The 22,656-nt window shown below is 43.7% G+C and overlaps 1 protein-coding gene across 3 annotated transcripts in view; it reads left to right on the top strand.

Annotated features, from left to right (window-relative positions):
• The window catches only part of LOC119651062 (protein pellino), a 206,796-nt gene that overhangs the window by 78,845 nt on the left and 105,295 nt on the right, over window positions 1-22,656 (top strand). Inside the window, exon 2 of one of the 3 annotated variants that reach the window (XM_038054394.1) lies at window positions 20,143-20,449. The exons of the other annotated variants lie outside the window; for them this stretch is intronic. Coding sequence (XP_037910322.1) covers window positions 20,235-20,449 — 215 coding nt within the window. The 5' untranslated portion in view covers window positions 20,143-20,234. The remainder of the gene's footprint in view (window positions 1-20,142; window positions 20,450-22,656) is intronic. 3 annotated transcript variants of the gene reach the window in all.

Here is a 22,656-nt window from a genome sequence, read left to right as displayed (position 1 = left end):
TTGCCCATAGTCAGAATATTGAGTGTGAATATCTGAGACCGAGATGAAAAATGAAACCTCATAATTTACTATGACAAATGACAGCTTGGCTCAGCACGCGGCCAAGGTGACAAACTCTCGATTTTCTTCATGCGATGCCGATGAATTTTCATTCTTTTCCTTGGGAAATGTTGTCTGGTCCAACGTGTCTTGGTATGAACTTAAATGATCTAAAAATGTGGTCAGGTTGGTAATTTTTCATTAGATCGTTGTGTGCCCATTCACTGATCTCTGACTATTTCAAAGAAACGTGTCTAATGAACACTTTTACTGGAGCTACAGCAAGTATCGGGTTACCAGTTGTGATGGTAGAATTGGAAGAATTGAACCTTTGGATACCTTGAAAGTAACAAGAAATAGATGCATTTGTTTATCAGATGAAAATTATGAATTTTTTTTCTGATGGTACTTTCTGGAGTTACTGTAGGTCTCTCTATGTTCCCTGCCTCTGTCATTGAAAAAAAAATGGTTTCCAAAGTGCAATTACAGTAAGTCCTGATTTCGAGATCTTTAGGAAGGAGTTTGGAGCGACTAGACTAATTTTTCATAATATAAGTAGTGGAGAGGCTCTTGTTTTGTCTGGTAATAGGACCATAGTTCTTCTCGGGCCTTGGTTTCCTGTTGACAGCACGACCAGTTGTCGCGATCCCATTAACCTCTAATTGTGAAACCTGAGCATCAGTGTGTAATTCTCGACAACGGAGTGAGGCCAACGCTTCTTGGGTTTTCCCAATGGCCTTCGACCTTCAGTTTTCCCAACGATCCCTTCTATTCGTTTTATCTGGCTTGCCAATTGTAATTCTCGTAGTCTTATCGAGAAAATGCAGGATTCATGGAAGTATATACAGCAGGGTTCCATCAGTCATCATTGTCTCTCCTGGTGTTGCTCTAACAATTCGACCAAGAATATTGCAGAGGTAGGTAGGAGGGAGAGTACTTATAAAGTAAGGAAGTAATGGTAATGAGACTGATTGGTAGTGGGTCTTCTTCTGAACAGAGCGAGCGGAGACGCGCCCTAGTTAGTGAACTATGTTAATAAGAAATTCTTCCAGCACGAGATACGAGGTGTCATTAGCTCCCTTCACGCTCAAGATAAAACATTGACGAAATTTTTTTCAAAAGAGAAAAGGTTGATGTTTTGTCTCTGCCTTAGACGAAACGAGCATAGTTCCCTGACTTGGTGCCTTTAAATGTCATTTTTTCACCTTACGGAAGTCTCACATGAACAGAAAAGGGAGTTAAAACAGTAGGTCCTGAAGTGAAAAAATAAGATAGCGGGAAAATTTTCAGAAGCAGGGAAAACCAAAGATCGTAGTTTACACTTAAAACTAAAGTGCGAAAAGGAGTCCACGGGACCAAGCTGTAGTGCATTATTATTCCGACATAGTCTCGGGATCGGGGAATGGAAATAGACTTCCAGTTCTGCGAAGAACACACCGAAAATGTCAGCTTTACACGTGTTATATGAAGCGTTACGAAAAACGATATCAGCAGAAGCGGAGCAGTCCATTAGGGCGGTAGAGAGTTTGAAAAGTGGGGTGTGTGGGGGTAAGGAAGACGAAAGGTATGGAGCCGGGCGGGATAGCCAGCACGGGGGAGGTTCACCTTGAAGAAGAGCGAGCGAGTGAATTTGCGCTGTATCCTCTCTTGGGCAAGACAATCACAATTACGGAAGGGGACCAAATCGCGGAACAATAGTCAAGAATATTTCCCAAGAGGGACTTAAAAAGCATAGAGGGTTGGACCGAAGTGAAATTAGTACAAGAACATATGAAATCTGACATCTTGGAAGCGCATTCGGTGATATCGAAGTAGTGACTGTCAAAACGGAGTTTACCCTCGAAGGTTACGCTGAGTTTGAGGATAGAGTTCAGATAGGACAGACAGCAACTACCAAGAGAGTGAAGGAAAGGGGTGGAAGAGATTTTAAGCGAGTAACACATCGAGTGGCATTTGCTGACATTAAGAGCCAACTTATTAACTGTGCACCAATGGACTATAGTATCCAAATTTGCCTACATTGAGGCGCAGCCCATTGGGGACGAAACAGATGAAAACAGCTTGAAGTCACCGGCGTATAACAAACAAGGGCAAGGGACCATCTGGGTGTGAATGATGTGGACTTCCTGCCGAGAGTTGAGGCATTTGGCTACAAAGTTGGTGAAGTCCAGAAGATTGGTAGCAGTGGATCAAAGTTTTACCTACATCGTAATGCTAGTAGCATGGATTTTAATTATGCCCACAACTCCTCTTTTCCATGAGCCAGGCGAAATCTGCTCCTACTTCTCTTATTGAACCTTATGAGCTCTTCATTTCCCTATTTCTAGTCCTTTTCTCGTCTATTCTTTATGTCCATATCACATCTTGCGTTTTTTCTTCTTTACGTTTTTATTTCTTCACCCTTCCACTCTCCGCCTCCTATTTCCTTTTGTTGCTTTCCATTGACTTTATCGTCTATTTTCATTTTTTGTCCATTTCCTTTTCGGTTCCACATTTGTGTTTTCTTCCTAAATTCCTCTTACTCCTTCCCCCTTTCCAAGTTTCGTCTCTCCGTCTCCGATATTATCATATTGATATTTTCTTCTTTCTTAGGTTTCCCTGTTCCTTATTTTTTCGTTCCTTTTGTTTTTTTTCGTTAGCTTTTCTGCTCTTCTCATCCGTCCTGCTTCAACCGTTCCTTCTGTCATATTACTCCTTTTTTTCTCTACCAAATTTGTTGTGTTTTATCTTCTTTCGTTTTCGTTTTCCTCTGCTTCACCTTTCGCATCTCTTATATCTCTTATTTCTCTCATCTGCTCTGTTTTTCTTTACCATGACTCCAGCTCTATGACTCCTTTCTGTTTCTGTCCTATACTGGTACTACGACAAGGGGATACGCTATCATGCGTCCTCTTTAACCTGTCCCTCGAGAAAGTGATCCGTGATGCTGAGGTGAATGCAAGAGGTACGATCCTCTTCAAGTCCACCCAACTACTGGCCTATGCTGACGATATCGACATCATGGGAAGAACGACCCGAGATGTACAAACTGCCTTCATCCAGATCGAGCATGCGGTGATTGGCGCGAGATCTTGGGCTGCACATCAATGAAGGCAAGACAAAATATATGGTGGCAACGTCAGCACCGAAGACGAATCAACCAACAACATCAAACCGCACTGGTCAAACACAAACACGAAGAAGAATAAGGATAGGAGGATACAACTTTGAGACCGTTGACAATTTCTCCTATCTAGGGTCGAAAATCACAACCGATAACAACTACGATGATGAAATCCGCGCACGGTTGTTGTCAGCCAACAGAGCCTATTTCAGCTTACAAAGACTGTTCCGCTCGAAACGTCTATGATCTTGCCAGTCCTCATGTATTCCTCGGAAACTTGGGTTCTTAGCAAGAAAAATTGCGAACTCTTGGCCGCGTTCGAGAGAAGAATCCTCCGAAGAATTTTTGGCCCCCTACATGAGGATGGACGATTCCGTAGCCTACATACCGACGAAATCTATGAGCGATACCTAAGCCGTCCGGTTGTGGATAAAATCCGGTTGAACAGGTTGCGGTGGGCGGGTCACTTAATCCGTATGGATGAGGATGATCCAGACCGGAAAGTCTATAAGGGCAACATCTATAGGTAGAAAAAGAAGACGAGGCATACCCTGCTTGAGAAGGAATGAAGGCGTAGGTCAGGACGCCAGAGTTCCTTATTAAGGCAGGCCTAGACCAGATACCGGTTGTTGCGCCGTTGATGATGATTGTAACTATCATAGTATTATTATTGAGGAAATTTCGTACTCGTTGTAAAATGATACGCAAGGGACTGAAGTGTATAAAAGGACTCCCGATATCCCTAAACCTGGCTAGCACAGAAGGGTGCAAGGAGTGATGATGAAACACTTCAATGGAGTTTTAGTATTTATGGACCTTCACGGTCAATGGCGAGAAAGTTTTGGATAGATCTGCCCCTTGGGTCGTGTTCGACCAACTAAGATGCCACTTGACCATCGCTTTGCTGTATCGTATAGGAAGACAATAATTTTCCAACTCAATTCTTTGTTAGACGCCTTTTTCCCAGAAGTAAATGTTCCTAAGCCTTATTTTCGTACCACGCAGAATAGATCTTGTCCCTTTCTAGCTAGGTTTTCTCTTTATGAAGGGTTTTAATGGACTGGGGTGTGCTTCCAGGAATGCTTCCTGTGTTTACTAGTCGACTAATCTATCAAATTAGCTTAATGTCACCAGCGTGGATATTATTTTCGGATATACTATGAAAATATTCAAAAAGGTCCTCACTATAATCTCAATAGGAAACTAGTTTGGGGAACGTCGGCTTTGCCAGTGTTTCTCGATGAACTTCGATTAACCGATTCAGTTTGGATACTCCTCATGCCGGTTAATGGTGGAAATTCGAACGACGATGTGAAACTTTGTTAGTTTCACCTACAGGTTTGATTCCCCAGGTTTTCATTTTCTGTCGCATATTTCGAACAAGTCTGCCTTTCATTTAGTTTTTTCTCTCTTTTTCTGCCGGTTTTGGCAGATTGCAATGTGCAATCACATCCATCGCGGGGGAAATTCTGGCTTACATTAGCACGTTCATGTTAACCTTTGCGCTTTCGGGTTCGATTCAGTTTCTGCAGCTTTTTTTTTATCGCGGTATATTTTGCTTTTGACCTCAACATCTCTCTCTCTCTCTCCGCCTTCGTGGGTTCACTCATTTGGGTTAGTCGGGGGAAAGTCGAACTCGAAGCAAGTAAAACAGGAATTTAACTCTCTGCTCTCTCTTTCTTGAAGCTCAGCTTGGTATCACTCAAAGGGAACCTACTATGGACAGTATTATTTTTCCTGAGATTGGTAATATTATCCAATTCCGCCTTTTCATTCACCAGGTCAATGATTTGATGGCATAGATGGTTTTATTTTCATATAGTTCTTCGTCCTCGCATTTTGTATAATGTTTCGCGACAGGGTTTCCAGCATGAAACCTTCTGTTGTCAAAATGCACTGTTTCGGCACCAAGGAATCGTCTTGCAGAGACAACTCTCAATTAACCGAGCAAAGTAGCTAGTAACATTCAGTTTAACCAAAGTGTCCCTTTTGCAATTTCTGGCCGAATTAAAAGCACTGTTGACGTATAATGTTACCACCGTGCAGTACTTCTTTCCAAAGGTCATCGCATCGTGAGCCAAATGCACGACCATTGTAATTGCATCGACAGTAGAGAGGGTTCGCTGTAAGCCACACTGTCCTTCTGTTAAACCAGTCGTTAGTTTTTAACAGCTAGTTTGATACCACCTTCTCTAACATCTTCCCAATAGTGTCTAAACATAGGTTGAGTGAAGTGATGACGAGACCTCTGGTGTTTTTTCTTGGGCTTTGGTAACAAAATCAATTTCTGCCTCTTGAGAAAGGGTTTACATGTATCCTTGCTTGGTCTGACCAGCTAATTTGAGGCTTTTGATTGGAATTTCACTCAATATCGAAATCCTGCTACCGTCAATACTTTAGCAAATCACCAGTAGTTTCTCCTTGGTAACCTCAGGGATTTAAGACGTCCTGTTGAACTGTAAGGTGAAGCCTACCCTCTTCCTGCTGTGAAAAAGAGTTGTAATTATTTTTAACAAGAGGCGGGCTCATCACTTGGGATAGTTTCTGGTGACGTATCTTATTCATTACTACTTTGTTGGCAATATTTCAGTGGTTCCTAATAGTATTGAAGCACAGTTTTCTGTAGCATTCTATTTTGCTTCTTCGAATGGCATTTTTAAGGTGACTTTGGAATCCTAGGAATTTTCCGCAAACCCCCGACTCCCGATGTTTTGATTTCCCCTTGCTCTTTTGGTTGGAAACAAGATGATCTCAATTTCCGTTATTGATTTCCTGATTTTGTCAGCTGTTGGGTTCCTGCTATGATGCAGATGCTGTCGCAGGAATTCCGTCACCATTCCTTGGCTGCGTGGTCTCTCTAAAGTTGCCAGGAATGTTTCTTATTATAAGCTCGGTAGAGCAGCCAACCTTCTATTTTTTTTTTACTTCCGAAGTGCCTTCGATTGTCGTCGCAACGAAGAACTGTTACCAGTATCTCAAAAATGACTTGATGACCACTGTGGGTGCATTGCTCATTAACTCGCCATACCATTACTTGTATGGTGTCTGGATAGCTGAGTGCTTAGAGCACAAAGCTGTATCGTGATTTGACGTCGGATAGCAGTCGACTCAGCTGTGAATGCGTACCTGAGTCAAATTAGGGTAATAATCTCGGACGGGCGTAATGTTGACCACATTGCCTCTTACAGTTTACTCTAGTGTATTGAGCTACGCCAGCTCAGCCGGTAGACACGCATTCAACGTTGTTTAGTACGATGATCAGGCCTGGAAAACCTTCGAGTAGGAAAAAACCTTAATATCCAGCTCTAGCACACACAAGGAAAACTTTATCTACTGATTTCAAAGAAATCTCTATTAGATAAAAGAGTGGTCTTTCGTGAATTTCGTGGGCTGACTTTAAGATTTAGAACAGCAACGTTTGCCCACCCAAAAAGCTGCTGGTTCTGGGTTTCCAAAGCCATGTACCGAAAAGTTTCCTTCTTCTTTTCCATATTAAAAAAGTGGACTGACGATTTCGTCCAGGGCAGAGGGAACTCATCAGACGCTGCCTCACCTCTATTCTGGGAGCAGCGGGACCGAAACTAGCGACAGGTGGTATTCGCTCCGTCTGTATATAGTCGCAAATACGACATGATTGCCAATTGATGTGAAATCTGATTGATCTGTCGCTACTTTCGTTCACGCTGCTCCCAGCGCACAGGTGAGGCAGCGTTTGATGAGTTGCCTCTGCCCTGGACGGGGTATTTAATCCAAAAAGAAGGGCCAGTAGACCAGAAGAGAGGAAGTAAGTTGCTTCTCAATTGGTCCGGTCCGTCATTAAGTGGATGCGGACTCAGGACTGCATCTTCAACAAAAAATGTTTTGACGGCGCTTGATTATTTGGATCGCTCCCGTTTTTTTTCTATGCAAATATTAGACCAGAATTCTCTAGCAAACCCGTAACAGCACTGATTGCTTCGCCTGCGCATAGCTCAGTATCTCCGAGATGATTTACAACTATAATCAGTGCTATATGGTCGGTATAACCCACCATCGTCGTTCGGAATCCACGAAAAATTAAGTACTTCATTGTACATAATATTCCACATTAGTAGGCCCAGTTGGACACCTGCGGAGACAACGTAGTCCCTCATCGGTGCCATACTATGCACAGCCTCTGCTCTTATTAATAGTTGTTGACAATAGCAGCGAGATAGGCGGAATATCAATCTTCGCTAGGGATTTTCTTATCAGGTTCCAAATGGCCACATTGAATGTATTTTTGGCGTTCACGGCCACCATCATGCAATATTTGCTGATACTACCCTTTTCGTGAATTGGATCTTGAGCCAAGCCAGTAACCAGTTTGATGGTCACATTTTTGATCTGGAGTTACAGAATCCATACTGCCGATCTGAAAGGTCGCCTTAATCCTTAACAACTGGGAGTAATCCGTTCTAGCGCACTCTCTGGGGATCTCCAGTGTCAAGAAGGCATTTGGGGCTGTAGAAGGATGATTGACTTGGAGGTTTACCAGCCTTAGTTATCAGTACCAACTTCTGCCGCTTTTATGCTACAGGAAATATCCCTTTGGACATGCAAACCTCCAATATGTCAGGAATGGATTTCACGGCGAGCTTAAGTGCACTATTCGGTATACCATGTAGGCCGGGATAACCATCACATTCAGAGATTGTTGGTAGTGGTCAATGCCATCCTCTTGCTGGTCCAATAACTCCTGGATAATTTTGAAGAAGAGGATTGGACACGTGATCTGCGGAGTTGAATGGTCCATCACGATTCAATTGACGCACTCCAAAAGTTTGTCTGCTTCCGGCCAGAGCCCTTAAAGTATTTTCTCTTGCTCTGCTGGATGGTGTCCTTCTGCCCGTCCGTCTCTCCGTGTGTCACAAGCACTTTTCTCAGAAGTGGTTAACCCGGTTGCGAAATTTGGTGGAAAGGTGGGAATTGTGAACCCCCACACGCGCAGTGAGTTACACCGTTCTACATTGAATTTAAGGTGGATGCTGCCACATGCATGCAACACGAAGGTGCAAGTTTTTTCCACCAAATGTAGTCATGTAGACTGTCAAATGAATGGTCTCGATTAGTACTTTTCGATGTAGATCTTCGTTTTGATATTTTCAAAGCGGTGGAATGGGGGTTAGAAAGTTATATATTTTTGGGGGATTGAGTGGAAACGGTCCTTTAGTTCGTCTTGTAGCCATAAAGCAATATAGGGTATGAGATCGAACATAATTTTGATAAGTTTGGTGGGAATACTACTATTATTAAAACAAACATATTACATAAAAACGCCACAAAATTTTTCATACCTGAAACATCGAGCCTCGTTTTACCGACTTTTTCGTCTTATCCTACTCCTTCCTTCCTCACTTCCTTTTTTCACTACGAACATTTCTGACTTGCTGATATTTGTCCCATCCTTTCTTCTTCTCCATTTTTTCCAGAGGACCTATTCCCTTTTAGTCTTACCGTTTTTTATTGGAAATCCAAAAACTTCGCTTCAGGCTGTTCCTAGCCTACTTATAACCTAATACATATCTACACATCAAAGTTGTCCGAATATTTTCGGCTGATGATCTGTTTCGCAACCGACTTACCCCTAGTATCTGATACTGCCTAGTGGCAAAGGTTTATCCTTTCTTTTGAAAAGCTACACGCCCACATATCTTATGTTGCTTCTGTCGCCACGTGGGCGAAAGGTTAGCCTCGTGATGCGCATAATGCGCGCCAGGAATTCAAATCATCATGTGAGTCAAGTGGATTCTATGTGTGTTTATCTTAGCGTGATATCATATTAGTCGTCTGCTTGTGCGTGATAATCTCTGCGTTAATGAAGAACTATGGGTGATATGTGTTTCCGATTCGAATTTTAAGGGAGCTTCCCTGTTGTCAGATCGTTTATCATGAATCAGCTCACAGCCCCCATGGCCTTACTGTTTTTGACACGCTATTTTGGTTCTGGTTTCAGCAACTTTTCGGAGATATTTCCTTCTGGAATTTGTTCCTATGGCCGAGTCTAAAACGGTACCCCCTCTGGAGTTCGAAAGGAGGCTTCCTTAGTTCAAGACTCCTATGTAAAATATCCAATCGGCAACCCTATCCAACAAACTTGTTCTCTGCTTGTACGAGCGCACTTCCTACATCCAAGAAAAAGTGAACTGAAACAAGTTTCCATAGTGGCGGAGCGAGTATCTCAGAAATAAAAAGATATTCCCTAGGATATGAATTCATCGCACAATCCATCGAGGGTTCGACAATGTTTGAATAGATTCCAAACTGTTCTGGTCAGGTCCATCTTGAAAGTATTCACAAGACACCGAATGCATTTTATGGAGCCCTTTCTTCGGCCCCGGTAAATCAAGTGCTGGCCAAAGACGGTTTTATGGTATTTTTTCAGTGAAAACATGGAAAACGAATCAGATTTCAACGCACATTAAACTCACCAAGTGGCGGCGATTTATATTGTATTGTGAGGCGGTAGGAGAGCCAAGGAACTCCTCACATTATCGGGGTTTGAGACCTTATGAATTTTCCACTTAACTACGGAACCAAGGGAGGGAGGGCGCAGCACAAAAGAAAATATTCTTATCTCCAGATCATGACATGTAGAGAAAATCCCTTCGTTGCAGATGAAATATCTTGGGTTGAATGGATTACTGAAAGGTCTGGAAGTAACATTTGGAGAATGTAATTTAATCGATGAACGTTGTTGAGGTTCAGTGAAAACAACATTTTCGGAAATTACAAACAACAGACAATGTTACTGAGGGTTTCTGGGAGATTGAGTTTGTGTTCTGGATGGAATATCTATGACCTATTGCTACGGAAGATAGACGAGAAATTTGTTGAAACTAATTGGATGAGATAGTGTGTCGGCTGGAAATGGGTCTAATGGTAAAATTGGCCATGGGCGGTACGTACGGCTCATAGTTTCCGTAATTACTTTCGGATTTAATGGAAGAATTAGGAGAGAAGATACCAAACCAGTTGCCTGCCTACGTCAAAATCAATTTGAAAGTTTCCAGTGAAACTTGAATTGTTATCTGAAGTTAATTTTGCAATTTGCTATATTTCTGTGCGAAATTGATTACTTTTCTGCTGCGTCATCTGAGTTAATCGCATAATTCAATTGTGTATATTTAATTTAAATATAATCCAAAAAACACATGCAAACTGTCTGTTCCATATACAACCATGAATTTGAAAAATCAATTGACGTTGAACTCTGGTTAAGCAATGTAGCAAAAAGCACCCTCGAGGGAAGGGGACAGATTTTGTAATTTTCACCAATTCGCTGAGAGGCGCGTAAACATTTTCTTTGTGATTGGCCACTGCAATTTCACAAAACAAATGCATCTAATGAGGCTTAATTATTTAGTAACCAACCCCGAATTAAGATTTACATGCGTAGAGGCAAGTTTTCGATCAATCAACATTTGAATATCAATTTACTTGCAATTTTCATTATTACCAAATCACGTAACCATTTTTCAAGGCCTCCTCAATTTTCTATCTCTCCGTTATTTTTCCGTATTCGCATTTCCAGTTTTAATGAAACTTAATAGCATAACAAATACGAAACTATTGCATCTGAAAAGTTATTATGCCTTAGTGAATTTATGTGAAATAACTAATAAAAAAAAGTTGAATGCACACTTGGAATTCGCATGAGGAAAATATGGGTAAATACAATTAATTGCAAAAAGGAAAACTACATGCACTATAAATTATATGGTTAAGAGCAATCTAACGATAAATCGGCTGCATATTGGTCGGACAAATAGCCTAGTGGCGTGGAGTGAGAAACGATTTGTGTGAGATGAATTTTGATTATCTTAAATTTAAATTATATTATCTGCATTGCATTGGTTGCTTTCTGTTTGGAGCAAAAAAAAGATACAAAAGTGTTTTGAATTATGCTCAGAGGAAAAACCTGAAGCGTTTTCTTTTGTTGGTGATGATAAATTGAAGGAGAAATGAAAACTTACAAGTTCTTTCTATGCAAAATAGACATGAGAATTCGCTCCTTGCGTTGTGGAATAATAAGCGGTTCATGGACTTTGGAATGGAATCATTGTGACATCTCCGGCCTTGCAGATTGAAACCAAGGCTATTGGCAAAAATGGCAATCCGATAACTTTCGAATTATAAAATGCATTTATTAAAATGCGTTAGTAATATCTGTTTCTGCATCGGACTTTCGCAACAGTAAGTTGTCGGACCACCAACTAAACGCCTCCCTGACATCAGAGATTTAGCCTCGAACCGTTTGACACATTACTTCGGGCTAGCCCTCTCGCTCTCGGCTTTGGGAGCCTTCAAGTCAGGGAATCCCTTTCACCAACGAAAGGGGAGGAAGGGAGTTGTTAGTTTCGATTCTCTGACAATGTTGTCTGGAGATAGCTCCCCTGTGTCTTAATAAAGCTGCTGACGAAAGCCGTCCCACCTCTCGCAAGAGAAAAAGGTGTGTTCAGCGTCGTCTGCCACTCCATTGTAGAACCCATAATTAGGAGATCGGGCCTTCCCAATCCTGTGCAGGTAAGACTGAAAAACTCCATGCCCGCTTAGAAGTTATGTAAGGAAGCAATCAATCTCACCGTGCGTTCGGTTCAGCCACAGGTCTAAATTGTCGACGAGCCGCGCAGTCCATCTGCCCCTTGGCTCATTTTGCCAAGAAACTTGCCACTCGGTAAGGGTGTGTTGCCGTTCTTCACGGGCAACCACCTCTCTTAAGTTCTCGCCCTTACGGCGGTAGATAGCTTTGCGTTCCTTGGCAAGGAGAGCAACGGTTCAGAGGCGGTGCTATAAGAAAACGTCAGTCGCAAAGCTCCCCGCCTCTGCACTTGAGCAAGGCGGTTACGATGCATCTCCTTGTCAGGGGCATCAGCCCATACTTCCGCGCCATAGAGCAGAACCGACTGCGTTGCTCCCATAAGAAGACGTCCTTTAGTAGATATAGGGCCATTAGCCGACTCAAGGCCGTGACTCCAACTCCAGCCCTGTCCGCTGCTGCTTTTATTTGCTCGAAGAAGCTCATCTTCGAGTCAAGCATTAAACCAAGGTATTTAACCGCTGGTTTTGACTCTATAGTCAACTCGCCGATCGATATGGGATGCAGGGTCGGGATTTTCTTTCTGGTCAAGACCATGAGCAGTCATCCCTCCGCTTACCCGTCCCATCAATATACCATGATTTGCGCCTGTTCAACAGTACGTAAGGCAACAAGTGCCGCAACGTTTTCTCCATAACCGACCAGGTGCGACTCTTCTTCGGGCATATCGGGTCTCAGCAGACTATCATAGGAAGCGTTTCAGAACTCCGGCCCTAGGATGGATCTCTGTACTACTTACGACGTGATTTCCATCCTTCTCTGGCATTCTAGCGTCTCATAGAGCAGGGAGCGGTCTTTCAGATAATCCCTCAATATCCGCAAGATATAGCTTGGCACGTGGAATGATTTTCTAATGTGCCTAGTATATCTGTCCAGCTTATGGAATTGAAGGCATTTCTGACATCCAGCGTTATGAGGAGCACTGTCCTTCAAAATCGGCGACTGTGTGCCTCGGCTCGATGAACCGCATTTATGACCTCCATAATAGCGTCCACTGTGAATCTCCTTGTTCTGAAGCAGAACTGCCTTGGGGATAAGGCCTAGGCAGCGCGGATTCCTTCAGCGAGTCTACTCCTGATGAGCTTCTCGAGCACTTTCCTGGCCGTGTCAAGCATTCACAGCGGTCGGTATGCAGACTCAGTCACCTCGTTGACAAGGGTTCTGTCAGCCGTGAGCTTTGCTTTAATTTATGGCGTTGCGGAGTCTCCTTTTTGCTGATCTATACTGTATCTTTATGTCACATGCCTCTTCGTTGTCGTGCAAACGTTGTGCCGAAGGTCGGAGCTTATTACACTCCCTCCGTAGGTCGACAATTTCTGCTGTCCATCAGTACATAGAAGGCTTGGTGCTGCTGGGTCTCCTCTGGGGCATGGAAGCCTCACACGCCGTCGTTGTCAGGTTCATCATTGAACCTACGCTCAACCTACAATTCCCAACTCGCAGGGGAGTTACTATCCCACTGGAGCATCGAATTCCCGCCTTAATAGCAAATGCGATTATTTAGGGTGGGATTGGTCTACTCCCTGAGACGTCATGGTGCCATTTAGACTATAGTGGCTTTTGGCTCCTTCTCCTTCGAATGGGTTTAGGACCGTCTATGGCGGAGTCGGTTTCATAGCTTCGCTTGTGTGTCGCGTCGGCCTTTTTCACAGAGCTTGCTAGCTTGACCTTCCAACTTTAACATCGCGGTTCCATGACCCAGTTGTTGTTCTTCAGTAGAAGAAGTATCTTACTGATTGGATTAATCTTGCTGGTAAATATTAGCCCACCATCGAAAGCGATCTTTCTTTGGTATTACGCAAGTCTTATGCCACGAACCGAAGAGGATCATAAGACCTGGCTAACTACCGAAACCTAGAAGCGGAGTATAAAGAACTGGAAACTCTACTGATTGAGCTTGGAGGTAGTGATGCAGTCTGTGAAGTGCAACATAGTGTGCGTGGTGATCAAACAGATTTTACTATTACACTGTTAAGGGAAGTAAAAACTTCCGGAAAGAATGACTTTAGCATTGTTCACCGTATCCCAGAAGAATTTGCCAGTGTTGGCAAGTCTTTCGATCGTTCTTTTAAGGACGTTAACAGTAGCTTCCTCATCCATGATTGTGGAGAGCTTAAAAAGTGGAAGGAGAGTTTCAGTACGATTCATAATAGTATAACACCCAGTGAAGTTTCATTTTTCATTGGTGAAGTATGCGGATGCGAACTCCTCTTCCAAACAGAACTGAAATTATCCCAGCTATCAAAATGTATTCTCTGAAATCCTTCCTGGGGAATGAAAGAAAAGAATGATTGCCAAGAACTCGGAGAATGGCGCTTGCCTTGGCTGCGACAATTGAAGAGTTACTTATTCTTTCTTTGCTGTTCGAAAAGTTATAGGTGAAATATTCCTCACACGCTTGATCGGTAGGGTTCGGGCTGATTTTTCCTTCGGGTTTTCCTGCGTCGACCACATTACTTATGCATTCTGCTCTTTATCGACTTCGTCAAGACGGTGTGTCTCTGAATCAATTGAATCATATCAAATCTCAAGGCTGTGACTTTAGCATAGTGTCAACTGTCATGATTGTGTAGTCTAGTGGGAATGCCAGATTAGTACAGCCAACAATGTGTGATATTAACTGGCAAAACTCTTCTAAGCGTTCCCGTATGAACTACAGTAGAACAATGAACTACAGTAGAACAGTCCAATCAGGGATGTAGTGAGGAGAGACTAGTTAGGAGTTGCATGGGTATTTGTCTCAGCATCTGCACTGACGTTCATCAAGGTCGTTTACTCTATTTTTGAATAATGCGCGGCATTCACGTTATAATTTCAGGACCTTGGGTGCCCTGTTTGCCGATGAAATCATGGCGTTTTCACTGCAAGCTTTTCTTCAATGGCTCTGCACACAGCGGTTCCAGCAGGAGCGATTCTTTCACACTTTTATGAACCTCATCTCGGAGAAGCGGATCCAAGCCGTCACGGGTTTTTTGGATTCTGTCATAAAGCTTTTCAAATTTTTCTAAAGGACTCTGCATTTGCCACCGAATCAAATCTAAAATCAGCATCCGATACTGTATCTCTGCAGTGAGCTTCCAATGTCGATTTTAATCCGCCAGCCCTTGAAACTTACGGACCAGTACCAATCTACGAAATGGTGGTCGAAGAGCATATGTTCGTGCTGACACAGCGATTTTGGAATACCGGACCGGCTAAGGGTTTCTGTTCGGAGATTGACAAAGAGATAGATTTACTGATGCGTCCAGAAGAAATGTTGAGGAGTATGCGGTGAAGCCTGTATTTCAAAGGTCTCCAATGTTCCCTGGGGGGTTTGTGATTTCGGAAAGGTGTTAACAGTCACCACCGAACATAAGCATTTGCGGCTACTTGTATCACCCGTAAGAGGAAATCAATCATTGTCACCGTATGACTCCACTGCAAGCCAAGGTCGTTGAGAGAAACTCTGAGTCCGGGAAGAATATTATGCGGGTCCCTTTTATTCCTTTCTGGCAATATAGTTTTTATTTCAAACCCCCGGCAGAATTATGGTTTCAGGGGGATTGCCCCTCTTCCTTCTTTTCACGCTTTCGTCAGGAAGCATTTCGGATGTGAAAATTGTGGTATTAAACTTCAAGTTTACTTGCATTCTTCAGGAAAAAAATGTTCAGCACGAGATAAAACAAGGTTATCCAGGAGTGCATGACGCTAAGGTAAATGTCATTCACTCAATCTCGTCAAGGGAGGAAAATCGAGCCACTCCTCGCAAAAGAAGGACTGTAAATCGAATAGATTGTTTGGAGACAGTCGAAGCGGGGAAGGAGGGAGAACGAGAATGCCTCGCACCCCCACCGACGAGCTTTTTTTTTCTGTTAAGGGAAAATCGCACCGCGTCCTTGAAGAACTATTGTGCCCCTTTTACTGGTTATAGTGTACCTATTGATCATAGTATTTCAAGCAGGCCTGTAACCGTTAGGAACTTTAGTATGTTCCTTACTTTCAGATCTTTCAGCTTTGCATCTGGTATTAAGTGTTCTCCCAGATGTATCGACCTACTTTGGGCAAGTGCCGGACACTGTCCCAGGACGTGTATAAAGGTTTCGTCCTCCTCCTCACAAAACCTGCAGGCAGTGTCCGTAGATATCCCTAGCTTCCCTAGGTGATAGTTCAGCCGACAATGACTAGTGAGAATTCCCACTATGATGCGGAGGTTCTTTTTCGTGAGGTTTAAGCAATCCTTTGTGCGTATGGGTTCGTATCCCCCAATAAGCACCCTGGACTGCTCCATCCCTGGCAGGCCCGCCCAATATAGTTCTCTCAACCGTTTCTCTTCATTTATTAGGTTCATAGCCATGAAAGCGTTTCCGATTCCACAGAAGGGTTCTGGCCCGTGTAAAGGCATCCCTGCTCCCTTCTTGGTTAGTTCGTCCGCTGCCTCGTTGCCTTCCAACCCAGCATGGCCTGGAACCCAAAGTATCCAGACCTTGTTGGACGAGCCGAGTGTTTTCAGTCTCTCAAAGCATTCCCATACCAGTTTAGAGTTCACCTGGTTGGACCTAAGTGCCTTGATCGCTGCTTGGTTATCGGTGAGAATAGCTATGTTCTGCCCCCTGTGGTTCCTTTGCAGATTAATGGAGGCACATTTGTCTATGGCGTATATTTCCGCCTGGAATATGCTAGTGTACCTGCCCATTGGCTCAAAGTAAATTTTCCTTGGACCAATGACACCAGCACCCGCTTCCTCTGCTGTGAGGGATCCGTCAGTGTACCAAGTAATCAGTTGCCGGTTTAAGCCGTATGTCGCAGCCACGCTCTCCCAGTTTGCCTTCTTACTCCAACGTGTTTCAAACTTTTTATCGAAGTGAAACCTCGTTGTCATGTTATCCCTTGGTATCAGTAACTCGGGATACCGCCTAGAAAGAATATCAATCTTCCTTCGATTTACGCAGCTCCCCGCCTCATTCATACTATCGGCCATCCTGAATATTGATCTCCTTGCCTGCATCTGTATGTGCAGATGGAGAGGGGTTAATCCCAGAAGGACCTCCAGGGATGCCGTTGGGCATGTCCTCATTGCCCCACTGATACACACGCAACCTAGCCTTTGGAGCTTATGTAATTCCCTGGCTTGTGTGCTGAGTTCGGTTCTTTCTGCCCATTTTTTTCCTGCTATCGATCTGCAAGTCATCAGAGCCCTCGTGGCTTTTCGACAAGTGTTTCCGACATGTGTCTTCCAGAGTAATTTTTGGTCTAGCGTGATTCCCAAATATTTGACTTCTGTTTCTCGTTTCACCTCCATATGATGTAATGTTATGGCTTTCAGGTGATCCAGCTTACGCCTCCTAGTGAATGGTACTATGGTGGTTTTGGTTGGGTTGATCCGCAGTCCCACCTTCCTGCACCAGGCACTAGTAACCCTTAATCCAGTTTGGATTCTATCACATAGGGTATCTTCATATTTGCCCCTACAGATTAAAACAATGTCGTCCGCGTAGCCCTGGACTTGTATTTCAGTATTAGTTAACACGTCCAGAAGTTCATCCACTACCATACTCCACATCAGCGGCGATAGTACTCCATCCTGTGGACAGCCTTGAGTGGTGTTCATGATAATAGAATTTGTACCTGTTTGTACCTCTATTTGTCTGCTTTCTAGCATTTTGCCCATCCAGAGTGCCAGAGTGTTTCCCACTTCTTTTGCGGCTCAGGGCATCCTGTATCTCTGTGTGCGATGTGTTGTCGAATGCTCCTTCGATATCCAAAAACGCGCACAGTGCAATTTCTTATGTTTCTATGGCGTCCCGTAGTACCTCTGTCAGCTGATACAGAGCAGTTTCAGTTAACCGTCCTGCCCGGTAAGCGTGTTGACAGTGATGTAAGGGATTACGCTTTAGAACGTTAGTTCTAATATAGTTGTCTATGATCTTCTCCACCGTTTTGAGTACGAACGATGTTAGGCAGATTGGTCTGAAAGATTTGGGGTGAAAAGGATCCTTTTTACCCGCCTTCGGAATAAAGACCACACCATGCCCTTGGTATGTAACCCAGTGCTATGCTCCCCCTTACCACCCTCAGAAGAGACTAAGATAATTCCTAGGCCTCTCTGGATAAGTGCTGTGAAAATGCCATCTGCTCCGGGAGATTTCATTGGTTGAAAAGTTCCCACTGCCCATCTTAGCCTAGCTTGTGAGCATATCTCTTTTGTTAGTTTCCAGCTCTCTTTCCTTCCCCTTTTATTCGTTGTTGGGGTGTCAGGCAGATTATTGTCGCCTACCGCCGAGCGGTAGGGCCCCGGGAAATGAGTTCTGAGAAGCAGGTGTACCCTGTCCTCCTCATTCTCGGTGAATATCCCATCTTCCTTTTTCAAGCAGACAGAGCATATACCCCCGTCTTTGGCTACAGCCTTGTACAGCCTGGTTGCTTCTGTGATCTGTTCAATCCCTTCACAGAATTCCCTAAAGTTGTTCCGTTTCGCTTCCCTGATGGCGTTGCTATACGCAGTCAGTGCATTTTTATACCTCCGCCAGTCCCCGGTTTGTTTTGCCCGGTTAAAGAGTTTTCGTACCTCTGTTCTCATTCTGGCTAGGTTCTTGTTCCACTATGGTACATCCCTTGATGACTTGACTGTCTTGGCCAGACAGCTGGCCTCATATGCGTCAATGACGATTGTGTTGAGGTTTTCCACCACCGTTTCTAATTCCAGTTCGCTCCTGATGTCACCGCCCCCTTGAAGGTGGGCAATGTTGTTGCTCAGGTGCGTTGTGTAGGATTCCCAATCCGTTCTCTTGGGATTCCTTATTATTCTTTTTATTTCGGAGTAACCCTCAATGTCGAATCTCGATTATCCTGTGATCAGACATTGAGGGTTCATCCGACACCCTCCAATTCCTGGACAGCGAAACAATGCCTGACGACTGACAAAGAGACATTATCTGCTCATACATAAAAAGGGCCTCATACATAAAAGGGAGGTTACTGAGTATCATCTATAAGATATTCTCCGCTATCTTTTTAGGTTGGATAGCCCCATACGACCAGAACATACCATTCCGTTCATTAGGGTATTTCCTAGAGTTATATATAGTACCTCCTGTCTGGTGCCGGTCACAAATGTTGGAGTGTTCCTTACGTTGTATATTTCTAACTTATTGCTAAGAATAAATTCGAGAAGGTACTCACCTCTACGATTGGTGTCTACCGACGAGCTTAGATTGTTTGGTCAATTTTAGGGGGGGGGGGGGGCATAATTTTCATTCCGGACGAATGGTTTTCTCCCGCCGTTCTGTGGTTTAGACAGGAATTAAATTATGTCGAAGGAAGTGTGCATATTTTTCACCCTGAGAATGGATCCTTCTTGAAAGACTATTCATGGCGAACAAGTGCTTGGCGGAATGATTTTGTCTGTTTTGTTGAGTAGACGTTGGGCTTTGGAAGATAAAGCTTAGAATATAGGGGGTTGGTCCTTGCTGGTAGGCACTTTAAAAATAACCCTCAAGTGTGACATACGTCTGCCTGATTCTTGAAGAAGACGAGTAACAGAGACTACACAAAGGTTATATATGATTCGATACAACACGTGTTTGTTACAAAGATTGCAGAAATATAGTAGAAGACTAGGTGACATAAGTCAGGACGTTGAGGAAAACCCTTGCGTGGGGTGAAAACGTAGAAGCCATCCTGTTTTCTCCTTTTTAATTTTAATTTTTACCCCCGGGCCCCTGAAAAAAATTTGGGCCCGAAGGAATCACCTCTTTCTTAGGTCTTCTTAGGATTGCTTCCTTCAATCTGGACATTCTGCTCAAGATGCGAAAAGTAGGTATAGAACTTCCACTTGCTTCCATTTGGTATTCCAATGTATGTAGACTTTCTGAGAAACTATGAAGGGTTCTTATCCCACTTGGGAAGTAGAGATACGAATCTGTGACCTCATATAACCCCGAAATGGCTACAAGCTATTGCCTTCCCTAATTTATTGAAAAGGGATATAAACTCAATTTCCCATGGTCTCGTATCTTTTGCCTTTTCTACGCCTATTGTCATAAATAAATTCCGCGGTTAATTAAGATGTCTAACCCTAATTACACTTTATTGATATGTGTCGCACCTCCTTCAGCTGAGAAAGGAGCCGACAAAGAATTTTCATTTCGTGCCGAGCCCATTTCCCTCCCCAGATCCTCCCTCCGCGCAGTCCCAATTCCTGTCCCAATGTTGTCCGTTGAAATATTGATTTTCTTAATTTACATTAATCGACGTGTGAATTTCGTTGTTGGTGCGTTTGCCCTCCTCGTGTAACTAAATACAATAAGTTGACAATATCTTTTCTGTTTTTTTTTCTTCTTTCCAAAGTATTGTAGTGTCTGCATGGCGGTAAAATGGGTCAAAAGGTGTTCTAATTTCATTTCAGAAGTATGACACGGGGTGGATGATTTCCATTTGAATCAATTAACGCCATTGACTCGATTCATTTGAATTGGTTAGAGAACTGAAATTGAGTTCATGACAATGGTGTATACACGTTTGTTCGGTGAAAGGTGCAAGTTGCAAAAAAGAGAGAATAAAAGAAGTTACTGTTGTGGATTGGTTCAAATTGGTGAACAGGTGAAGAATTTTCCTATGCAAATGTTGCAATTATCCGTTAATGTGCTTTGCAAGGGAAACTTCATGAAATATTTAACTGGATCGTTTCGCGGATATCGGAAAATGCAAATTGGGTAAATATTGAGAAATGAAATCACTATTTATGTGTAAATTGTTGCGATTAATCATGATTTCATTTGTTGTTATGGATGCTCTTTATTTTCAACTAGTACCTTTTGTTCCGTTAAGTTATCTTTAATTTTATCAGAAAAGTGATACCACGAATCTAATTTGTTTTTTTGATCCTTTCAGGTATGTACCACTGTAGCTTTAAAGGACTAAATTTTGCGTGAGTATATGTGCTTATTTGTAGATTTTGGAATGCATTCAAGGTAAGTCCACTGAATGTAACGTAAATTTCCTAGATGTAGTTTTAGCCAATCATTTCGTACATCCTGTTGCAAGGAATAGTAAAACCATTACAACATCTCTATATCTTCAAACAACAGTCAATAGTCCTTTTGAATGTGTTAAAATTTGGGGTTTCACCACGGCAAGAGACGGTGCAATAAACGTTGGTGTAGTTCGCTGGCATTTAAATCTCAGGAGTTTGCCTAACTCCGAGAAAAGGGTGGACCCAAATTGCATTCCCTGGTTAGTGATGACCACTGCAGGGACGCCAAAGCGAGGGATCCACTCTCGACAGAGGGCTTCAGCGCAAGATTGCGCCGAAATGTCGTCCGTAGTTATTGCCTCAGGCCACCGCGTAAACCAGTCGATGATTGTAAGGCAATACTTGTAACCGTGCGAGTCTCATAAACGGCCTACGATGTCCTTCCTTACATTCCTTACATGCCTGGTTACTTTACACTTCTGGCGTGCGAGGCACTCTCTGGCCCAGGAGTTTACGTCCTTATTTATAGAAGGCTGTATTTTTCGGGGACTAGTCGATTTGTTGTCCTGATGTCTGGACGCGCTAAATCGTGGACCGCGTGGAATTCCTTGCGAAAGGTGGCCGGGGTCCCTTTTTCGAGTATTCGCAGCAGAGAGAGGTTCGAGCCGAATTTATTTGGAGGTTGGATTTGAAGCTCGGAAGTACTGCGTCATCCTCATGCGCCTTGGCGATAGCCGAGAAGTTGAGTGAGGTGGGGCTGTTAACCTCGGAGACATGTGACAAAGCGTCAGCAACTATGTTGTCCTTGCCAGACACGTGCTGTATGTCTGACGTGAACCGGCTTATAAAGCTCAGGTGTCGAAGCTGATGAGGGGACGCTTTGTCGGGCTTCTGTTTCAAAGCATATGTGAGAGGCTTATGGTCCGTGAACACTGTGAACGGCCTGCCTTCTAGGGAGAAGCGGAAGTACTTAATGCTCAAGTACGCGGCGAGCAGTTCTCGATCGTAGGTGCTGTAGTTCCGTTGAGCGGGGTTTAACTGTCTGAAGAAGCTCAACGCCTGCCAGACTTGATTCACCTTTTGGTGAAGAGCAGCACCTACTGCGATGTCAGAGGCATCAACAAAAACGGCTAGGGGTGCATTTTGTCGAGGAAATGCCAAGAGTGTAGCATCAACCAGTTGTTGAGATTTATCAAACTCACGGACGGACTCTTCAGACCACACAATCCCCCTTGTGTGTCCTTTGTTTTGGGGCCAGACAAGTACGCGTTCAAAACGGACTGGTGTTGGGCGGCGTTGAGCAGGAAACGACGATAGAAGTTCAGCATGCCCAAGAACCTCCGCAAATCCTTCACAGTTTTCGGACGCGGGAAGCTTGTGATTGCTTACACCTTGTATGGGTCGGGCTATTGGAATGTCGTCTGTGTTTGGAGAAAGTTGCATTTATCAACGTTTAGGACTAAACCGGCCTCAAGGAGACGTTGAAAAATGCACTCGAAATGGGCTCGAAGTGCTCAGACTCTGAGGAAGAAGCGACCAAAATATCATCCAAATATACGAAAGAGAAGTCGAGGTTTCGCAGGACCGAGTGAATGAATCTTTGAAAGGTTTGCGCCGCATTGCACAACCCGAAAGTCATCCATGTGAACTGGAAGGGTCCAAAGGGTGTGCACATTGCCGTCTTTGGAATATCTTCTGGATTTGGTGGTAGGCCTTGGTTAAATGCAAGGTCGAAAAGATGTGGCAGTTTGCGAGATGATGCGCAAAGTCGTGGATGGGTGGAATAGGATATCGGTCTGGAACAGTCTGTGTGCCACATGGGCGCCATTCGCCGTTTGGCTTAGGGGCCATATGCAGTAGGGAAGACCAACAGCTGTCCGAAGGTCTGCAGATACCCTATTACAAAAGTTGCTTCGTGTAATAGCCAGCTTCTGGGGTGGTAGCGGA

The sequence above is a fragment of the Hermetia illucens genome, chromosome 3, assembly GCF_905115235.1.
Source record: "Hermetia illucens chromosome 3, iHerIll2.2.curated.20191125, whole genome shotgun sequence".
Classification (NCBI taxonomy): domain Eukaryota; kingdom Metazoa; phylum Arthropoda; class Insecta; order Diptera; family Stratiomyidae; genus Hermetia; species Hermetia illucens.
This window is presented reverse-complemented; position numbering and strand designations above follow the sequence as displayed.